The 20,512-nt window shown below is 40.4% G+C and overlaps 1 protein-coding gene across 1 annotated transcript in view; it reads left to right on the forward strand.

Moving 5' to 3' along the window:
• The window catches only part of CACUL1 (CDK2 associated cullin domain 1), a 53,333-nt gene that overhangs the window by 17,495 nt on the left and 15,326 nt on the right, over positions 1 to 20,512 (forward strand). The window contains exons 4-5 of the mRNA XM_024555557.4: positions 11,972 to 12,067; positions 14,389 to 14,491. Coding sequence (XP_024411325.1) covers positions 11,972 to 12,067; positions 14,389 to 14,491 — 199 coding nt within the window. The remainder of the gene's footprint in view (positions 1 to 11,971; positions 12,068 to 14,388; positions 14,492 to 20,512) is intronic.

The raw sequence follows: 20,512 nt of genomic DNA on the forward strand, positions 1-20,512 counted from the left end.
CATTGTGCGTAAGTTGTAGATAAGACCCAAGACCTGTGCGTTACGGCTCTGAATGATTTACTAATTCTTTTTTTTTTTTTTACTTTAAATAATTTTATCTTTTAAATTAGTTAACATATAGTATTATGTTAGTTTCAGGTGTACACCCCAGTGATTAGACATTCTGTAACTTAACAAAGTGATCACCCCGATATATCTAGTACCCCTCTGACACCAAACTCAGTTTTTATGATATTATTACGGTACTTAGTTACTACGATATCATCGACTGTGTTCCCTGTGCTATACTGCACATTCCCATGACTGTCTTGTAACTACCAATTTGTGCTTCTAATCCCCTCACTTTTTTCACCCATACCCCCAGCTACCCTCCCATCTGGCAGTTGTCAAAATGTCCTCTATCTATGAATCTCTGTTCTGCTTGTTTATTTTGTTTTTTAGATCTATTTTGTCTGTAGGTATTGCTATCTTAGCTTTTTGTTTGTTCCCATTTTTATAAAATGTCTTTTTCCATTTCTTTACTTTCAGTCTGTATGTACCTTTGACCTGAAGTGAGTCTCTTGTATACATTTATAAAGCAGAGCACTGGTACACTATCTTGCTCAGTTCAGAGTGTAAAGAGCCTTAAAATCCTTGTTATGGAGTATGTATGGTCTCCTTTCCTATCTCTGAACAAGTCTAGGAAGCACAGAGAGTCCTAACCAAGGTAAACCTAAAGAGGACCACACCAAGACACATCATAATTAAAATACCAGGAGTAAAGACAAAGAGAACCTTAAAAGCAGCAAGAAAAAAGCAGTTATATGCAAGGGAGCTCCCATAAGACTGTCAGATGATTTTTCCACAGAAACTTTGCAGGCCAGAGGGTATTGACAAGAAATATTGGAAGTGATGAAAAGCAAGGACTTGCAACCAAGGTTACTCTACCCAGCAAAGCTATCATTTAGAATCGAAGGACAGATAAAGAACTTTCCAGCCAAGAAAAAGCTAAAGGAGTTCATCATCACCAAATCAGTGTGATAAGAAACATGAAAGGGTCTTTTTTAAGAAGAAGAAAAAAGATAGAAAATGTGAATAATAAAATGGTAATAAATACATATCTATCAACAATTACTTTAAATGCAAATGGATCAAATGCTCCAATCAAAAGACATTTGGAGGCTGAATGGATAACAAACCAAGACCCTTACATGTGGTGCCTTTTCATCTTCGTGTGTTCTTTCGGTTTCTCTTGCCACTGCTGCTGTCCTTCCTTCCCTTTCTGTAGAGGGGGCATTCTGTCTGTCGGTTAGGGTTTGCCCGGCGTTTAACTTCGTTATTCCTCATAGGCTTAATTAATCGCTTTCTCTTTGCTTCTGTATCACTTTATTTGTGTTGCTACTAGAGTCTGTAGTTCAGCACAGTAAGTATTTGAATTGACAGTGTTTAGACCATCTTGTTTTGCCCTTCTACCACGTTGGATAAAGAACATAACGAACATCCTTTACTCTTAAAACTGTCTTAAATGACACTTCCACATTTTGATTATTTTTGTGTACGTCTGAATTTGGAGTTCACTAGAGCAGTTGTGAGGCATTTTCTCCCTAAGTAATGTTGATAAATTCATTGTGTATGTTAATTCATTTTGTCAAGTTGAGAGGATATTTTTACTTCTACCAAATAGGAAACCATTAGTAAACTTTCTTTGACATTGGTTTGGAACTTAACACTGTGTATTACCCCCAATAAACAGTGTTCAACCAGATTTGGTTGCCAGGCCGGGACAGCAGCATGTGCTGGGAATAGCACCGGTAATACTACCCTGAGTTCAGAGTTCAGAGGAGGAGACTGCAAAGACAGGGGGAAAAGGAAAACGTTGCAGTGTTTATTAAAGTATTTTGATATCTTTTAAGCTGAATATATCTTGAGTTAAATATAATTTGACTCTAAAACCAGTTAAATATGGGAAGTAATAGAAAATAAACCATAATCGGTTAATATTACTTAACTGTGACTCATTCTTCAGAGACACTGCCAAATTGCCAACAGACTGAGCCACGTTCTCTTGAGGTTTAAAGTCAGAGCAGGGTTGCTGTGCTATTTGCGTTTTGTCCGGTGGGTGGCAGCATAACTCAGCTTGTCTCCTTACCTGGTCATTTGAAAGTTTCTACTTAAAAAAAAGAAAGCTTTCATTCCCCCAAATATGGTATTTACTCCTTGCTAGAGTGAGGGAGATTCTAGATAATAAGAAAGTTGCCTGTTAATCCTTTTTACATATATTTCAAGTAAAATAAATATTGTTGCCAACTGGTAAGTAACTCTTCATGTGTGTATCCTGCTGAAATTTTTTCTTAATAAGTTATTTGGAGATCTATTCATTAATCCATGCTAGAACTCAAAGCAGTTGTAGCCGAGTTGTTCTTGGCTCAGAGAGTTTGCCAGTGAGGCGCCCTGTGCGTTCACTGTCGTCCTTTGAAGGCGGGGTGGTGTTTTCTCCCTATAGGGCTTATCGCGATGCTGAGCCCCAGAGAGAGATCTAAGGAAAGTGCCCACTCGCTGATGAAAAGCACGTTTACTTTTACAGCTGAGATTACTAGAACCATCTTACTTGTTCAGTTCAGACAGCATCCTGAACTCAGAAAATGGAGTCGGTGTCGAGCAGGAGAGTCAAATCCCTTAAATAAAGAACAGTTATTTGCAGTGGTTTATTGTCACAGTGAACACAGTACAGTTAGAAGTTGTACTCTTTTAAGATAAACTTTGTTTTGAGACAGTTACGTCCTTAAACTGGAAAAGGTAAGGAAAAAGTTTACTTTAAAAAATAAGCAAATAGGATTAAGTGGTAGTTTTTGCCAAGCGTTTAAGAGATGAGGTATGTGGGAAAGTCATCCTAGTCCTGACCTGTGGATGTTTTCTGTGTTAGGTAATCCTTGGACCTTTTGTGACTGCTCTGTGTCCCCTAGCTAGTTGGTGTAAGACCCAAGATCAGAACCCTAGATTTGTCTCATTATTATGTGGGTAAGCTAAAGGAATCCAGGCTCACAGAGGCTAGACTTCCCATGCAGGTTACTGTTTAAGACAATGAGGAGAGTCTTATTTTAGAAATAAATGAAGAAGAGATATCCGTACCATGGTAGTAGTAATAATAGTAGCAGTTAACTTTAGGAGTTAATACCCCCCCCTAAGAGAAATGTCTTCTGGGCTCACTTTGACTTCTTTGTTGCTACTTTTCATGAGAAACTCATGGTTACGATTTATAATAGGAGCATCTAATGTGTTTATTACAGCTTAAGGTTCCTGTGGTTCATTTACCTTCTGTGTAACTTACCAGTTTTTGGATGGTCTACTGGGGAAACACTGCCTGCACAGAAGGAATGAGAACGCAGTGTCAGATGTATTGGGGGGGAGCTCCCTTTTATGTAACATCTTTGTCGGCCTCAGGTGGGATTGATGCTGCTTCTGGAGCCTTGACCCATCTGACCGGTGGCAGTATGGTGATTGCTCTGGAAGGTCATGGGATAAGCTAGTTCGACTAAAAGCATATTCACACTGTTTGTTTTTGCTAAAGTTAGTTGTGTAGAGGCAGATTTTTTTAAAAGGAATTTCTAGTTTGATTCAGAAAATAATATTAAGGATCCTTGATAGAGCATCCAGGTCCATTTGTATGGTGTCCAAAATGCCACAATCATACTTGGTAATACAGTAATAAATATTAAAAGATTTAAATTAAAATTTGAGAATTTTTAGCATTTCCAAAAAACCCCTTCCATTTGTCTACTAAAATCCCCCCTCTTTTTATGCATGTTGCCCACCTTCTGCACTAGGTCATTACATGTATTAGTCATAGTTATTTTCAAGTCTGTATGACAGTCACTGTTTGTGGGCATCTTTGCCTCTGGGACTGTTAACTCTCTTGTTAAAGTATTTTATTTATTTTTTGAGAGAGGGGAAGGGAGGGAGAGAGAGGGAGAGAAACATAGATCAGTCCTCTCATCCCTGCCCCCCCTTCCCCCCCCCAGCCACCGGGGACCGGCCTGCAACCCAGGCATGTGCCCTGCCTGGGAATTGAACCTGTGACAGTCTAGTTTGCAGGCCGGTGCTCGATCCACTAAAGCCACACCAGCCTGGGCTGACTCTTTAACTCCTGACGATGGGTTATATTTTCTTGATTTTTTTTTTTTTTTAGTGATTCTTAATTTTTGGTTAAATGCTGAACGTTGTGTATAAAAACAGCAGTAGAGACGGACATAAACAACACTTATGCCTAGAAATGGGCATGCCTGTCTTCTGTCAGGCTGCTAGTATGGCGGGCCGAGTCGTCCTCATCCGTACGGAGTTGAGCTGTAGTTGATCTGGGTTTGAGTTTCGTGGTGACTGCAGGCTTTGCTGTTACTACAGGCTCTAGCAGTGGACTGCGGCTACCCAGTTCTTGGGTGAATCTGGAGGGTGTTTTCCGCTCCTCCTGCTCTCTCCTCAGCTCTCAGCAGGCTCTGCTTCCCTGAGGGGCCTTCTTTGCACTCTTGCCCTCCTCAGCAGTGAGTGGATGGCTGGCTGGCTGGCTGGCTACTTGTTAGGTGGCACAAGGTGTGGGAGGTGAGGGACAGATCCTGTGGTTTGGTTTGGTTTGGTTCTCCTGCTCCTGCCTCAGCCATAGGAATAGTCTGTGCATCTGAGGCTTCTGAGAGGTTTTGTCAGCGTTCCCATGACCCACTTCCCCACCCCAGTTGCAGATAGCCTTTTCCTCCTCGGTTCAAGGTCTAGAGCAGGGTCGGTAATCTGTTTCCGCCATGAGTCAGAGAGTAAGTATCCTCATGGGGTCTCATGGTCTCGGTTGCAGCTTCTTCAGCTCAGCTGTTGCAGCGTGAAAGCAGCCAGAGACGATTTGTAAGTGAGCGGGCTTGACTGTTCCAGTAAAATGCCTACTTAGGGAAACATGTGGTGGGCCAGGTTGGGCCTGCAGGCTGTGTTTGTCATCCCTTGCCCAGAGCGCAGGAGGGTTCTCTGCTGTCCCCCCACCTGCCCTCTTGCCCCCTGCACCCTGTGGCAGCCTTGCATCCAACTTAAAGAAACAGCTTGGGAGTGAGCAGGCTTCCTGCACTCCCCTCAGCAGCAGTGTGCTCTTGCTTTGTAACAGTGCAGGAACCTGGGCGCATGTGGGTTTTCTGCCCCCTCCGGCGCGAGCTGGCCTTTGCTGGGGGCAGAGGCGCTGGAGGGTTCACGCCAGCGGTAGACAGTTTTTGCCTCAGTTCACAGAAGGGTCACCAGGGTGCAGGTGGGTCTCTTACCTCTTCCCTTCAGCAAATGACTTTTGCTTTGTACCCGAGTAGGGTCCAGGGTTCAGGCAGCCTTTGTTCACGGCTGCCATTGGCAGCTGATCACCAGCCTCTCACTCCTGGAGAGCACAGAGCGGCTGCTGGGCTTCTTCAGGGACTCCTGCCTCGTGCTCAGACCTGGCACAGCCCTTTCACCGCTGTCACTCTCCTCTCAAAGACCTAGTGGAAGCCATGGAAAAGAGCTGGCGACTGTGTGAGCGCCGCCCTTGTGCGAGGCGCTCAGGGGTTCTGTACTGTTCCTTCATACTTGGCCTTTATGGATTCATTACAACGCAGTTTTCTCACCAGCTTTTGTGGACATGCTCCCCAAAGGGGAAGCAGTTCGTGTACCCTTCCTTTCCTTAGAGGAGCTTGTCACACCCTGGAATTCACTTCATGTAGTTGGACTTTGCGTGTGTAAAATACCAAGACCTCAGGTCTCTGATAGGCTCAGAAAATAGATTATGTAGGTTAACCAGCCTTTGTTGTGTTTTTTTTAAATCATAGGGGTGGGACTGGTGTTCTTTCATGACTTTCTGCACCTTAGTGGAGGGGGAACTTCACTGTTCGTTTTAATAACTTTATTAAGTACTGAATTTGGTAACAGTCAAGCAATTACTAAGTGTGAAGGGAAAATTCACCTATAGTGTTAATGCTAATGTTACAGTGTAGTGCGTCGTGCTTTTACTGATGTCGGTGTAGTTGGCAGCCAGACCGTCACTGTTGTCGTGCAGCACGTGCCTCGTGTTGCCTGCTCGTTGCTGCTCAGCCTTTTCTTGAATCCTCTAGACTTCTTCCCATAGAGCTCCTCTTGCCTTTGAAGTGGTCTACGGTAGACATTTCTAAACGCGTAACAGCTGCCGGGGCAGCTGTTTGAAGAATCCCCTGAGAGTCTCATTAAACACATCTCCTTCTGGAGCGTTTCTGAGTCAGGACTTTGGAGTGTGGCCAAGGAATCGGTATCACTGACAGGTTCTTCAGGTGATTTGGAGAGCAGCACTGTTTGCGATTCACTGGGCTGGGGAAGAACCATGGAGCCTGAAGATAGTCTCCCTCTTAAGCAAGGAGTGGTGTTATCTCGTGTTAAAATGTAAGCTTGCGTTGTTGCTGAAGCCACTGAACACATTTGCACCACTGAAGTGCTGGTCTGGGTTGGAAGTACCCAGGCAAACCTGGGTACTATAAAGAGCAAAGCCCGGTTTCAGAGTCTCATGAAGAGGGACTGATGAAATGGACAGTGGTGTGCCCAGACAGTTGTTATTATGTTACAGACCTATGTTTGACCTGGGAGATGTTGATGATACATAGCGGAGTGATAAAAACAGATCCAAAAAATGGAATTCCTTATTCATTAAACACACAGACACAAGAACAGAAGAAAGTGTTAATGGTAGTTACCTACCAATGTTGGTAGTGTTTATTTTTCTGGAATCACATTTTTAATTATTTTTTATTTTTTATTTTTTAGAGAGAGGTGGAAGGAGAGAGAAAGAGGGAAAGAAACATCAATGTGTGGTTGCCTCTCACATGGCCCCCACTGGGGACCTGGCCCACAACCCAGGCATGTGCCCTGACTGGGAATTGAACCGGCGACCCCCTAGTTCGCAGCCTGCACTCAATCCATTGAGCTACACCAGCCAGGGCGCATTTTTAATTTTTAAAAACTTCAGTGAACATGCATTCCTTCTGTAAAGATAGATGTGCGTGCCCTTGTAATGTTTATTAGTTCCTTCCAACTCTTTTTCTTCCCTATTTCATTTTCACATGGAAAAGTCATTATTTAAAGGAAACCAGAATATTTTTGTGAACATAAAACACATATTCTTAATTCTTAATATTTCATTTTGGTGGGATGGGGGTGGGGCAGGCGTAGGTAGAGGAAGAGGGATATAATAATGAAGTTGTGGAACTTGTTTGTATTTTACATCTACAGTGTCCAGTTTGGTGGCCTCTAGCCATATGTAATTATTAAAATTAAACTGAAATAAAAACTCAGATCCTAGTTTTATTAAATACATTTCAAGTGCTCAGTAGCGTACATGGCTAGTGGCTACCATGTTGGCCATTTTCCATCATCACAGAAAGTTCTGTTGGGCAGAACTGGCCTAGCTTATGGTATATTCGGCTAATGGATAGTGAAATGATTTAAACAAATCAGGCCGTTCTAAAGTTAGTATGCATGTAATTAGAGTAACTGACCAAACTTCCTTATCTGGCTTTTGAAGTTAAGGGTAACAGGCTTTGTTCTCCTCCCCTCCGGTGAAGGTGAAGCCTTGATGCACGCAGCAGATCCTACCCTTCCTCTCTTGCCCTGACGCATTTCTCAGAATTTATTTACTGAGTGATGTTTAACACATTGGGTCTTCCAGAGTAGGTGCCAACATTATTTTGTTTCTGTAGTGATACATAAGGTTATTATTTAGTTCTGCCATTTTAACTTTAAAATTTTTCTTTAAAACTGTCTATAAAATGACATCTGTAGGTTCCTGATTGCAGCATTGTTTGTGATAACGAAAGATTAACAACAAGTAATCAAAATGCGTACTAATTAAATAGTACATTCAAACATTGTACAGCACTTACAAGAATATATTGGGTTGGCCAAGAAGTTCATTTAGGTTTTTCTGTACAGTGGCTCTAGTGCTTAGTTGTCATTCGAAACAATTTTGTTAGATTGTATTGTGACAGCTGTCAGAACAGCGCACATTTTTAAAAATACTTATCAAAATTGGTGAATTTTTGTACAGCCATTTTAATATTGAAGATGGAAGGAGATAACATTTGCGGCATGTTATGCTTTATTATTTCAAGAAAGGTAAAAATGCAGTCGAAATGCAAAAAAGATTTGTGCTGTGTATGAAGAAGCTACTGTGACTGATCGAATATGTCAAAAGTGGTTTGCAAAGTTTCTTGTCACTATTGACATTTTGGCCAAACAGTTCTCTGCTGTGGGCTGTCTTATGCATGGGAGACGTGTAGCAGCCCCCCTGGCCTGTACGACGTAGCCGACATACTAAAAAATCCAAATCAATAAAGTTATTGGTGAAAATGAAAAATGTGCCTTTTATGGAAAAAACTAAATGGACTTTTTGGCCAATCCAATATTTCCCTTTTACTTTGTTTTGTTTATTTCTTTTTAGAGAGAGGGGAAGGGAGGGAGAAAGAGGGAGAAGCATTGATGGCAGAGAGAAACATCGATCGGTTGCTCTCCTATGTGCCCCGACCAAACCTACAATGTTGGCATGTGCCCTGATTGGAATTGAACCAGTGACCTTTCACTTTGCAGGCCAGCGCCCAACCACGTGAGCCACACCAGTCAGGGCAAGAATAGAATTGTTCAGTTAGGGTTTGAGGACCTCTGAGGGTCCCTGAAATTCCTTCGGGGGGGCTACGAGATCAGAACTGTTTCTCTAATACTACTCGAATGTTATTTGCCCTTTTCACTCTGTTGGGATTTGCTCCGACGGTACGATAGTGACGGCGAGTGCAACTGCTGGAGGCTTCACTTCCACGCACGCGCAGCAGAAAACAAGCAGAAACAGGCCCGCTTCACTCAAGAGTGCCCTGGTTGAAGCAGTGGGAAATGCTAATTGTGTGAAATGGTGACTTCGAGTATACTTTAAAAATACGCTGTGCGATCAAAAGGGAAGCTGCGTACCAAAGTCCAAGGAATGTGTCTGAGAAAAAGCCCTGGTGCGGTTATATGAGTTCTGAGCTAAACTAGCTGTACTTTTCCCCCTGTAGAACACTGTTTTTACTTGAAAGAATGACTAACTGACAAGCTATGGTTGTTTAGACTTTGGAATTTGACAGACATTTTCTCAAAAATGAATTAAGTAAGTCTGTCACTTCAAGGAAAACAGCTGACAGTATTTGTTGCCAATGATAACATTTGAGCTTTGAAGTGAAAATTAGAATTATGGAAAACCCGAGTCTACTACCATGACCTTTACTGATTCTCAGTGCCCAACTAAAAAGACTCTTCTGATTAGATAGGTGATGGTATTAGCAAATGAAATTTCTTTGATGTTGTAGAGTGAAATGTGTCAATATTTGGAAGATCTGCATAACTCAGTAAGTTTGTATTTCCAAATGACCTGTTCATGATGTTTTAAAATGTATGTGTAAAAGATCCATTCAAAGTAGTAGGCCAGTAGGTTTTAATTCCTAGAGAACAAAGAGTTCATTGATAGCTCCTGATTTTATATTGCAATTAATCTGTAAGAAAGTACCACTTGTCAAGTTTCAAAGAATGTTCACAATTATGGCTGGTGCAGCTCAGTGGATTGAGCGCAGGCTGCGAACCAAAGGGTCTCTGGTTCGATTCCCAGTCGGGGCACATGCCTGGGTTGCAGGTCAAGTCCCCAGGGGAAGGGGGAGCATGAGAGGCAACCACACATTGATGTTTCTTTCTCTCTCTCCTTACCTCCCCCTTTCTCTAAAAATAAATAAATAAGATACTAAAAAACAAACAAAACTTTTTGGAACCTTTGATTATTTTTAAGAGTGTAAGGGATTCCTCTGATCAAAATGTGTGAGAACCACCAGAATAAAAGTTTCCACGATACATTTTTGGATCAGTTGTAGATCAGTGTGTGATTGTATATTGACAATCATACAGTCGTTTATGTGAAAAAGGGTATGAATGGGATACTTACATTTTGTATATACATAACATTTTTGGGGAAGGTTATAAATGACTTAGGTGTTGGTTCAGCGAGGAAGGAATGAAAGGTGAACTCTAAAGCATTTTGAACTAATTGGAATTTTAAACCAGATGAATACGTTAGTCATTTTTAAAAAAATAAATTAAAACATTCCCCCTACCAGCCATATTATAAATTTCAGGGAATCAAGGTCTATTGTGAAAAGTTGGAGCAAGTTTGGAGTAACAGTTATTTTTCTGGCAGCTTACTTTTTCTTGTTTGAGGAGAAAACGAAGCTTGCTTGTTTCAGGGGTAAAAAATTTCCCTTAATGTCCAAGCCAAATATATTCATGTTGAAATGATGTAAATCAAATAGGTAGCAATTTTCCCAATGGGGCCCAAAGTATACTGAATTTAAGTTTTAAGGATGAACAATTTGATTAGTTTTTAAAAATAGCTTTCTCTAGGTTCCTAGTAAAGAGATTAGATTTATTTTAGAAGATTGTTACAATTTATAGCCCTGTCATTTAAAAGGTTTTGAATAAGGGCTGCATGAAATGTGGAGATAAAAACCTAAGTAAATGTTCTGACATTTGATTCAGTAGAAAAAGGACTTTTTTATTGCCCATAACCTTTGAAGTTTTGTGAATTCTTGAAAAGAATAACTAAGGAATTCAACTTTATTTATTCTGTCTGCTACTAAATATGCCTTTTAATCAGTGTTCATGCTTTTAACTTTGAGACAGCCAGTGTCCTTTTATGAAAAGGGAAGATTATTTTAATGCAAAACCTCTTCAGATTTTTTCATATAATACTTCTAAAATTTATTTCTTTGAATACTGAAATATCATTTCTAGAGTCTTTGAAGCACTTTAGAGAAAGATATCACATGTGTTTCTGTTCATCAGTTATAAAGTTTGTCCATAATGTGGAACCATTTCCCCCAATTTCTTTAGTTGATAAGGAATGTTTTTAATAACATTAATGGGTTTTTATGAAGTATTAGACAAATGGGTAGTTAATTTAGAAAGTTTACTTACTAGTTGCATTTGCATGTATCATATTTGACATTTTTCAAAGCACTTACCATTTTCTTTGAATCTAAGCACATCTTAGAAATAGCACATTGCTGTTTTTTCCTGTTTTGTATGTGTGGAAATTGAAATTCAGAGGCCTAAATGAATTGCATAATGTCATACAGCGTTGTTAAATAGTAAAATAATTTAGATTTAAACAAGGCTGGGTTAGATTCAGATATCACCATGTTTACATTTAAGAAAGACTCTGTCCTTGGAAGACATGCCTTTATGTATAGCCGCTGTGTGCCCAGCTTTGCGGTCAGCACTGGAGATGGAAAGGTGAGGCCTAGAGCTTGCCTTGCAGGGACTTAAGTTTAGTGACAGAGACCACCCAGTGGGAGTGGTGAGCAAGAGTGATGGTGAAGGGTCACGTAGCCCAGATATGTATGAGGAAGTGACAGATCTTGAAGGGTAAACAGAAGTGAGCCAGGTGAATCTGGTTGGGGGTGGTGGTAAAGACCTTCAGGTAGAGAATAAGGTCAAGGAAGCCTGAAACCAGCACCCTGATGCTGGTTGGTAACCACTGGCTGTTCCTATGTTGGCCGTACTGGGCTGAATATGAGGAAGAGCAGGATAGGAATGCAGAGAGGTACACAGTGCGCCCTGCATTGGAAATTTGAGCTTTTTCCAAAAGTTTTAGGGTGCTGAAAAAGGAATGTGAATAGATGGAAGGATTCGGCTTGACCGAGATTTATGAGCTGTGAAATCGAAGTCAGGTGACTGAGTGTTCTGAGCCCCAGTTGTTTCACATGTAAAGTGGAAAGAACACTCAGTTTGCAGGCACCTGGTGTGCACCAGACCTGTAAGTACCGAATAATGGAAGCCGGGTTAGAAATGAGGAGTTCACTATACAGTACCCTAAGCTCGTAAGTAGAGCCATTTGCACTTTAGATGGTGACGGAGGGTCTCTAAACCGCATTTCCCAGAGTGATCACGTTTCTGTTCTTGCCCACAGGCCAGCCCTCCAGATCTCTATATTGAAAGATTTAATATAGCTCTTGGACAGTATATGGGAGCCTTGCAGAGCATTGTGCCTCTTTTCATATATATGGTAAGTTAGAGTTCAGCTTGTTGATTGAAGCACAGAGAGCATGTTCCGTTGCCTTTTAATACTATATATTATGGTAGAAGTGGAAATTAATCTATTTTAGGAATATTTGATTGGGTTGACATAGAAGAATTATTTACCCTTTGTGTTTTAAAATTACATAAATAACATTGCTATGTAGACAGGCATTAATATCAACAATCACCCAATTAGCATTTATTTTATTTCTGCCATATAGAAAATAAAGGTATATAAGAAAGATTTTTTGCCCTCAGAAAAGAGAATTAACACATGTATCTAAAAGCATGATGTATGATAAATGCCAGGAAAGTCTTTTCATAAAAAAAAAAAAAAAAAAGAACAATAAAATTTGCTTCCATTCTGCTGATCGCTTTCATTTGGAGAATTGTGCCATGAGTAGAATTTGTAGTCTGTTGACTTTGTTGATTAGCCCCGCCCCTCTTTAATATATAACGTTGTCGAATCTCAGTGTTCGTGCTCCTGTTAGGCGGGGCTCATTGTCCCAGTGCAGTGAAATCGATACCCCAACCCCTTTGTGTATTGATTGGGGAATGGGGTGTGTAGGCTGACCCTATAGTCTATGAGAGATGGCTGTATGTTGTATACCATCTTCAAAATGATTTATTTATTCTCCATAGATAGACTTTACTGAAAAAACAAAATAGCTACTAGAAAAAAAAAAAACACTGGGAGAAATTTCTGTGATCAGCAGGGGACTGTTATTTAAGTAGTTTATGGAAGATACTTACAGTTGAAAAGGGTGCAGTTAAAAATAATGACACATCTGTTATTTCAGAGAAAAGTCTTCCCCAAGAGACATTAGGTGAAAAAGCAACATACAGAGCAGTGTGAAATACTGCTCCATTAGCAAGTATTTTCTTTTTTAAATTTTAGTTTTGTATTTTCTTCTTTATTAGAGAATAAAACGTATTCATATATATGCAAGCTACATTTTAGAAGGAGTATATGAAAATTTTCCCAGTGTAGAATGGGACCTTTGGGGGTGGAACAGAGGGTCTGCTGGGGACAGTTCTTTTTATTGTGTACCCTTCTGCATGGTTTTAATTTTTAACCATGCGCGTGTTATATTTATAATTTTTTAAAGAGGAAAGACTTGTGTTAGGAATTAAGAATCAGCAACTTGTTAACATTCCTCCTTGCGTTTTCCATTCCTGTACATTGAGGTAATATTTAAACATGAACAAATTCAATCTTTTTTTAAAAAGATTTAATTTACTTATTTTTAGAGAGGGAAAGGGAAGGAGATAGAGAGGGAGAGAAGCATCAATGTGTGGTTGCCTCTCGAGCTCCCCCTACTGGGGACCTGGCCTGCAACTCAGGCATGTGCCCTCATTGGGTATCAAACCGGTGACCCTTTGGTTTGCAGGCTGGCACTCAGTCCACTGAGCCACACTAGCCAGGGCAAATTCAGTCTTTTTTTTGACTTGCCAGCTCTTCTAATCAGGATGCTTCTGGCTACCAGAAACAGAAAAGCTGACTCAAAGTGATGTAAGTAAATAAGGGAAAGAATTAGCTCTTGTAATAAAATCCAGACATAAGGCGGTCTGCAGGGTTGGCTGAATCTGTGGTTTCACAGTGTCACCGAGGATGCAGGTTCTTTTTTTTCCTCTTGGCTGTGCACAACATCTGTTTCATCTTGCTCTCCTCAGGGTGGTAAGATGACTGTAAGATACTTCACACTCAAGCCTAGGTTTCTCTCAGTCCTACTGGGCCACCTTGGGTCACGCGTCTGCCTTTGAACCGGAGATGGTTCGAAGATGGTGGTTCAGAGGTGGTTCAGAGATGGCCGTCTCTAAGGATCTAAGGAACGCCACAAGCTGAACGACTCAGACTGAGCATTGCAATGGAATGCTCGTTGGGAGTCAGCCAATGCGGGTTTGCTACCTGCTCTCAGCCTAGATCGCTGACAAATGGGGGCCTTTCCTTAGTGGTTCCCAGTGTTGCTTTTTAGACAGTGAAGTATTTCTAAACAGCACAGTAAGTGCCTGTCATGTACTGTGATTCCATGTGTCTGTACATCCTTGTCTGGGACATGTCAGGTATCTTTCTGTGTTGTTTGGAGGTGTATGGGTCATAGCATTTTATCTTTATGTGCTTTTAACCCCACGCCAGGAAGACATATAATAGGACATGGCTTTTTTTTGTTGTTTGATGTTGTTTATTTTTTAATGTTTTAATTCATGTCTTTATGAGTTGTTTTCTAAAATAATTTTCTTAATGTTTCAGTTTATTAATCATTTCTCCTAATTAATGCACTGGGAGTAATTTATTTTCTTTTTCAGAATAAGTTTTACATCGAAACCAAGCTTAACAGAGACTTAAAAGATGACCTTATAAAGCTGTTTACGGAACATGTTGCAGAAAAGCACATTTACAGCCTAATGCGTAAGTAATTGAGCTTACAGGGGTGAGAAAACCCCAGCAATGATACACACGGTCTCTCGATCAGAGAGCACTGGCACATGAACGGCAGTGTCGACGTCTTCTGAATCACACAGCAGAGTGCTGAAGCCCAGTGCAATAGGAAGAGGCATATGGGGAATTGAAAACAAGACCTGAAGGTCACCCAGTGAGCTGGGAGCTGCTTAGCTGCGTTACTGGACTGTGCCTTCATATGTGGCCTGAAACTTGCTGCCTTTTTTCCCCTCCTGACAGTGGGGGACATATTGTTAAGGGGTTCACCCCTAACTTTGTGAGTGGTGACTCTAGAAGGAGAGCATGCTTGCCTTTGAACTGGTAGCACAGAATCCTCTGATTGTTACTCTTTAGTGCAAAAACCTTTCTCTCTGGCTCTGTCCCATATTAACTATATCACTCAGAGGCAGTCACTTGGCCTCTGGTCCTGTGTTTCCTCTTCTGTGAATTGGGACTTGTAAAATGTTTAACGTGGTCGTGTAGGTTATTGAGCAAGCAGGCCAAATTGTCACATTCAGTTACTTTTCCCTTTCCTCCTGATCCCAGGCCCCCTGCCCCCTCACAGCAGGTGGCATCTTGTTGTGCCTTTCCTCAAAGAATCCACCTCTGAGTGGAGTTGGGGGGTCCCCGACGACCTAAGGGTCACGTTCTTCAAAAGCGCACGTTGTGTGCAGTGCGTTAGCAGTCAGGTTTTAGAATTGGGCCCGTTCTGCATTTGCGGTATTATTTTGTTTTTCTAATCGTCATGGTTTCTACCACAATGGACTTTTACCAGAATTTGCCAGAGAATTGTTATAAGTTTGACCACAAACTTCTATTTTTTAGTGTAAACGAAGAGAAGGAATATTAAATGCTAGGGCAGTTTATTTTAGAAAGGCAGCATTTTCAAGTAATATTGTAGATGAAGATAATATATGTTTCATTATGTTCCCAAGAATTTCCAGAATCATAATAGAGATCTAGAATCTTGGGAATGAGGCCTTTTTTTTTTTAAAGGCTGGCCAGACATTTACAGATATCTTCAAACATTATCTCATGAGGTATCCCAGCTATTAATTAGAGCCGCTTAAGTATTATCTCTGATGTTGACATTATCTTTGTGTTCATTGTAAAATAAAACAGCATTTTGGAATCATTCCTCTTAAAATTCTTTAGACAAGTACTATCATTTGGTAGAAAAGCTTATTTACTATGTAAAAATGTTTTTATATTTGTCAGTAATTTGGAAATCAATTTTATTGGGCATATGCAAAGAGAATATCCAAAGAGAATATGGTAGTCCAGGTCTGGTTAGAGAAAACATAAAAGATTACTTCTTCCTTTTGTTTATTACATAATCTGATTTTCAATAAAAATTACTTACAGGTGGAAATGCCTTTTCTTTTCCAAGTAAACTGCAAAGCTTTTGTAAATTGGATAAAACTGAGCTGATCAGATATTTATTAAGCAATTACCAGGCATTGTTCTTGGAGTAAGGGACAACAAAAAGTGACCACTGGCCTTACTAGTTTGGCCTTTGTAACAAGAGGCTCTGTAATGTTATGTGCTTGGACATCAAAGAGTTTTAAACCAAACACACTACTGTGTGGTGTAGGACCTGTTTTAGATACTTGCAAATATTAATGTATTTATATCTCACAACTCTAAGGTAGGTATGGCCATAGCCTCTGTTTTACAGATGGGAAAACTGAGGCACAGAGAGGGTAAAATTATTTTAAAGCAGAAAAACGTAGCTGTTAAGGATTGGTTTCTTGTCTCTAGTTACACATTTTCATATATTCACCCCTCTCTCTACCAAAACACATAACTACATTGAATTTCTATAATTTTCTAACATCTAGTGAGTAATTTCCTTAATGTGGCCTCAGATACATTTGGAAATGCTAGTATTTTATTTATTATTGCTGTGTAGCAAATCACCCCAAAATGTAGTGGCGTAAAGCAACAACTCTGTTTTGTTTGGCTCACAGATCTGCGATTGGGCAGGGCGTGGTGGGGCAGTTTGTGTCTGCCCTGCTCAGCATTGGCTGCAGTGACTGCCTCAGGGGTGGGGGCTTTAAGGGGGCTCGCTGACATGACTGGGAATTTCACTGGCTGTCAGTCTCCCTCTTTAGTTTGCTCTAAGAGTGAGTGTTCCCAGGTAGAGGAAGTGGAAACTGCCAGTTTCTAGGTCCTGGGCCCGGGACTTGGCACAGTGTCCCTTTTGCTGTGTCCTGCTGGGCAGGCGGTTATGGAGCCCAGCTTCTAGGGGAGGGGACGTGGACACACCTCTCGATGGGAGGCACGCCAGAAGAATTTGGGGGCCATATTTTAAAGCCAGTGCAGCAGGGTGAAATGAACACCTGTTCTGCTAATAACTGGTACGCAGATGCCCCGTATTAGTAGTTGTTTCATGAATGAAGACAGTGACTTCTCACTGCCTGTAAAGCTAGTTTTCTGTGATCTTTACATGGTCATCATTTTCGTGCATATATGCTTATAAAATGGCTTCCACTTTTGGCTGTATTAAAATTTTCTTTGAAAATGATTTTAGCTTTGTGTTAAACTTTGGAAACAACAGACATACTAGGATATACATTAATCATTTATATCTCTGTAGTATTGTATTCTGTGCAAACTCAACAAAATGAGTCAGTTAATGGTAAAAGTTTGTAGAGAAAGCTCACGTGGAGTCGCAGTGGAAGATTGTAGGTGAGTTTGCACAGAAGGTTTTAGGTCATGATATTTCAGGTATTCTCCTTAGGTTCTGCCTTTTAGTCCAGACCCTTACAGTTTGAGAAAATTTTAAGTCCAGTATTTTTAGTTTGATTTAAGAATTACTTCTCAAATAGATACAAACGAGAAGTCCCTGGGTGAGCTTGTAGTTCTGAGGAGTAATTGAAAGAGCAGAGGAGCTTGGTTCTGGTCCCAGCCCAGCTGTTGGAAAGCCGGGGCACTTTGCAGGAGGGCAGTTACCCTCTCTGGACTTTAATGTCGTGGTCTGCAAGAAAAGAGGTTGGCACTAGAAGTTCTCTAAGGCCCTGCTCTAATTTAAAACTATTTACTGACAGTCCACCATCGGTGGGATTTTTGGAGGATCCTTGCTTTTTTAAAACTTGAATGCTTTTTGGAAGAAAGTTGTTATTAAGGCTAACGCTCTGTCAGTACCAGTGTGCCCATAAGACCAGCATTTCAGTGGCAGCACGGGCACCAGAAACCATACAGGGGTCTGGGTGGCCCACAGATTCTCAGGCCTCTTCTGTAACCTGCTAGCTCTGTGGTTTCCGATGAATTATTCCGTGTTTTCTATTTTGTTTTGCTGTTTGCCTCAGTTTCCTTATCTGTTAAAAAAGGTAGGTGAGAGTTAAGCTGTGAGGAAAATAAATTTTAAATGAAAGATTATGAGAATTAAACATATGGAAGTATCTAGCACCTGTTGAATACTCAATAAATATTTTTTTCCTCTCTCAAGCTACCACTTCTCCAAATTTCCATTTCTTTTTCCTTAAAAGGGGAGATCAACTAGAAAGTCTTGGAAACAATGTTTTCCTAAAAAGAGTTTAGATGGAGAGGATTTTAGGGAAATGTTACACCTTCTCAACTCTAATAATCGTTTGTTACTGAATGTAATTATTTTCAATTAATTCATCCTAAATAAATTTATATACATTTTATGTATAATTTAATATGAATTCATCATTTCTTCATAGCTATCAAATTTGACCTAGGTTATTTTGATGTAGTTATGTGAGGGTTGTTTGCAAATATATTTATTGGGTTGGCCAAAAAGTTCATTTGTTTTTTTTCCATAAGACGGCTCTAGTAGTGCTTAATTGTCATTAACTTCATTCAAAACAGTTTTGTTAGATTGTATTGTGATGGCTGTCATATCAGCATGCATTAAAAAAACTCATCAAAATTGGTGAATTTTTGTGTAGCCATTTCAATATCAAAGATGGAAGAAAATAAGCAACATTTTCAGCATATTATGCTTTCTTACTTAAAGAAAGGCTTTTTGCAACTGAGACGCAAAAATAGGGTTGTGCAGTGTGTGGAGAAGGTGCTGTGACTTATTTTATGTGTCAGAAGTGGTTTGCGAAGTTTCTTGCTGCGTGATGCTCCACAGTCGGCTAGACCAGTTGAAGTTGATAGCAATCAAATCCAGGCATGAGAACAATCAAAGAACTACCACGTGTGCGATAGCTGACATACTCAAACTATCCAAATCAGTAAGTTACTGGTGAAAATGAAAAGCGTGTCTTTTATTCTGTGGGAAAAACCATACCGACTTTTTGGTCAACCCAGTATTTGACCATATAATAAATGTTCATTGAACATGAAGAGTTAATGGGAATAATACTTATTTAAAGAAATATTTTTTTAAATTTTATTTTTATTCAGTTATAATTGTCTGCATTTTCTCCCCATCCTTCCACCCCACCCCAGCCAATCCCACCTCCCTCCCTCCCTACCCTCCCCCTTGATTTTGTCCTTGTGTCCTTTATAGTAGCTCCTGTAGACCCCTCTCCCCACTATCCCCTCTTTAAAAATTTTTTAATTATAGATGACAGTATTACATTAGTTTCATGTATACAGCATAGTGGTTAGACATCGACATAACTTACCAAGTGTTCCCCCTGATAAGTGTAGTATTTAGTTGACACCATTCATAATTGCCAATGTTACTGTCTTCTCTATGCTGTACTTTACATCCCTGTGACTATTTTGTACCTGCCCGTTTGTACATAATCCCTTCCCCTTTTTCACCCATTCTCCCCCAATTGCCCTCCTATCTGGTAATCGTCATTTGGAACAATACTTTATTGAAGGTCAAAACAATCGATCAAAAAGTAGGAAGATGGATTAACAGATAGAGTATGCCATTCAGAATTACAGCTATCTACTGATAAAATCCAAAGGATAAACTTGAACAATACGCCTTTGGCCTTCATCATATAAATTCAAGTGTAACTCACACGGTGTGTTTGAAACTGTAAAGTCGTTGTCGGCCAAGTAAGATGGCCAAGCGTGTTGGCCACGTTTTCATTTTTAAAAAAGGCACAGACAGAAGAGGACAGCTTGTCCAGTTTTACAAGCCTGGCATACAGTAAAATTATGCCAAGTTTTATGAAGTATTTTGGTTAGTAAATTGCAGGTCTTTGAGGGCTAAATTAAAAATGAACCCTTTTTGAGTCACTTGTATCTGTTGTATCCCCTAAATAATGGATTTTTTTTGCGTCTGTGGGTGACGTTATCTAGAGAAATTGTTTCTGTCCATTTAAAAATATTCTGATAAGCCTTGACCCGCGGTGCGGCTCAGTATGTTGGGCGCTCATTCCTCAAAGCGGAAGATTACCGGTTCGACTCCTGGTCGGGGGCCACGGGGCCAGGTCCCTGGTTGGAGGCGTAGGAGAGGCAACTGATCAACTTTTTTTTTTTCTTTCTCCCTCCCTTCCTTCCCCTCTCTCTAAAAATAAATAAATAAAATCTCTAAAAAAAATGTTCTCATAAAATTTTTGTCTGGCTGTAGATAACCGAGAAGGAAACTGACCCTCTGTCACGTTCAGTCTGGGTCCTGTGATTACCAGAGCCGTGGAAGTGTGACTGAGCATGCTCTTGTGCTGTTACCTTCAGTAAGAAAAAAAGCACGTACAGTTGTAGCTTTTGGGAAAGTCAGATTGACTCAAAGTCAGTCTGACTCTCTGCAGTTACTGAAATTACTAGTAATGTGTCTTTCAGAAAGATTCCGAGAGCCTCGGCAATGGCGATTTGAGGGAAAGAGCAGCGATTGAGAGAATTAGAACATTTCATCCCCAGATGTCGGTCTCTCGAGTCACGAACACAGTGGGAAGCACTTCAGCTCGCTGAGCGCCGTGAATACCACTGCTTTTAGAAAGCTTTACTTACATCCAGAACCTCGCTGGACTGAATCATTTCCATTAGTATTTCAGCAGAACTGTACATGTTTACTTGTTAGATTGAGCTCTGTTGCATCTGATTAAAAAAAAAATC

The sequence above is a fragment of the Desmodus rotundus genome, chromosome 4 (assembly GCF_022682495.2).
Source record: "Desmodus rotundus isolate HL8 chromosome 4, HLdesRot8A.1, whole genome shotgun sequence".
Classification (NCBI taxonomy): Eukaryota; Metazoa; Chordata; class Mammalia; order Chiroptera; family Phyllostomidae; genus Desmodus; species Desmodus rotundus.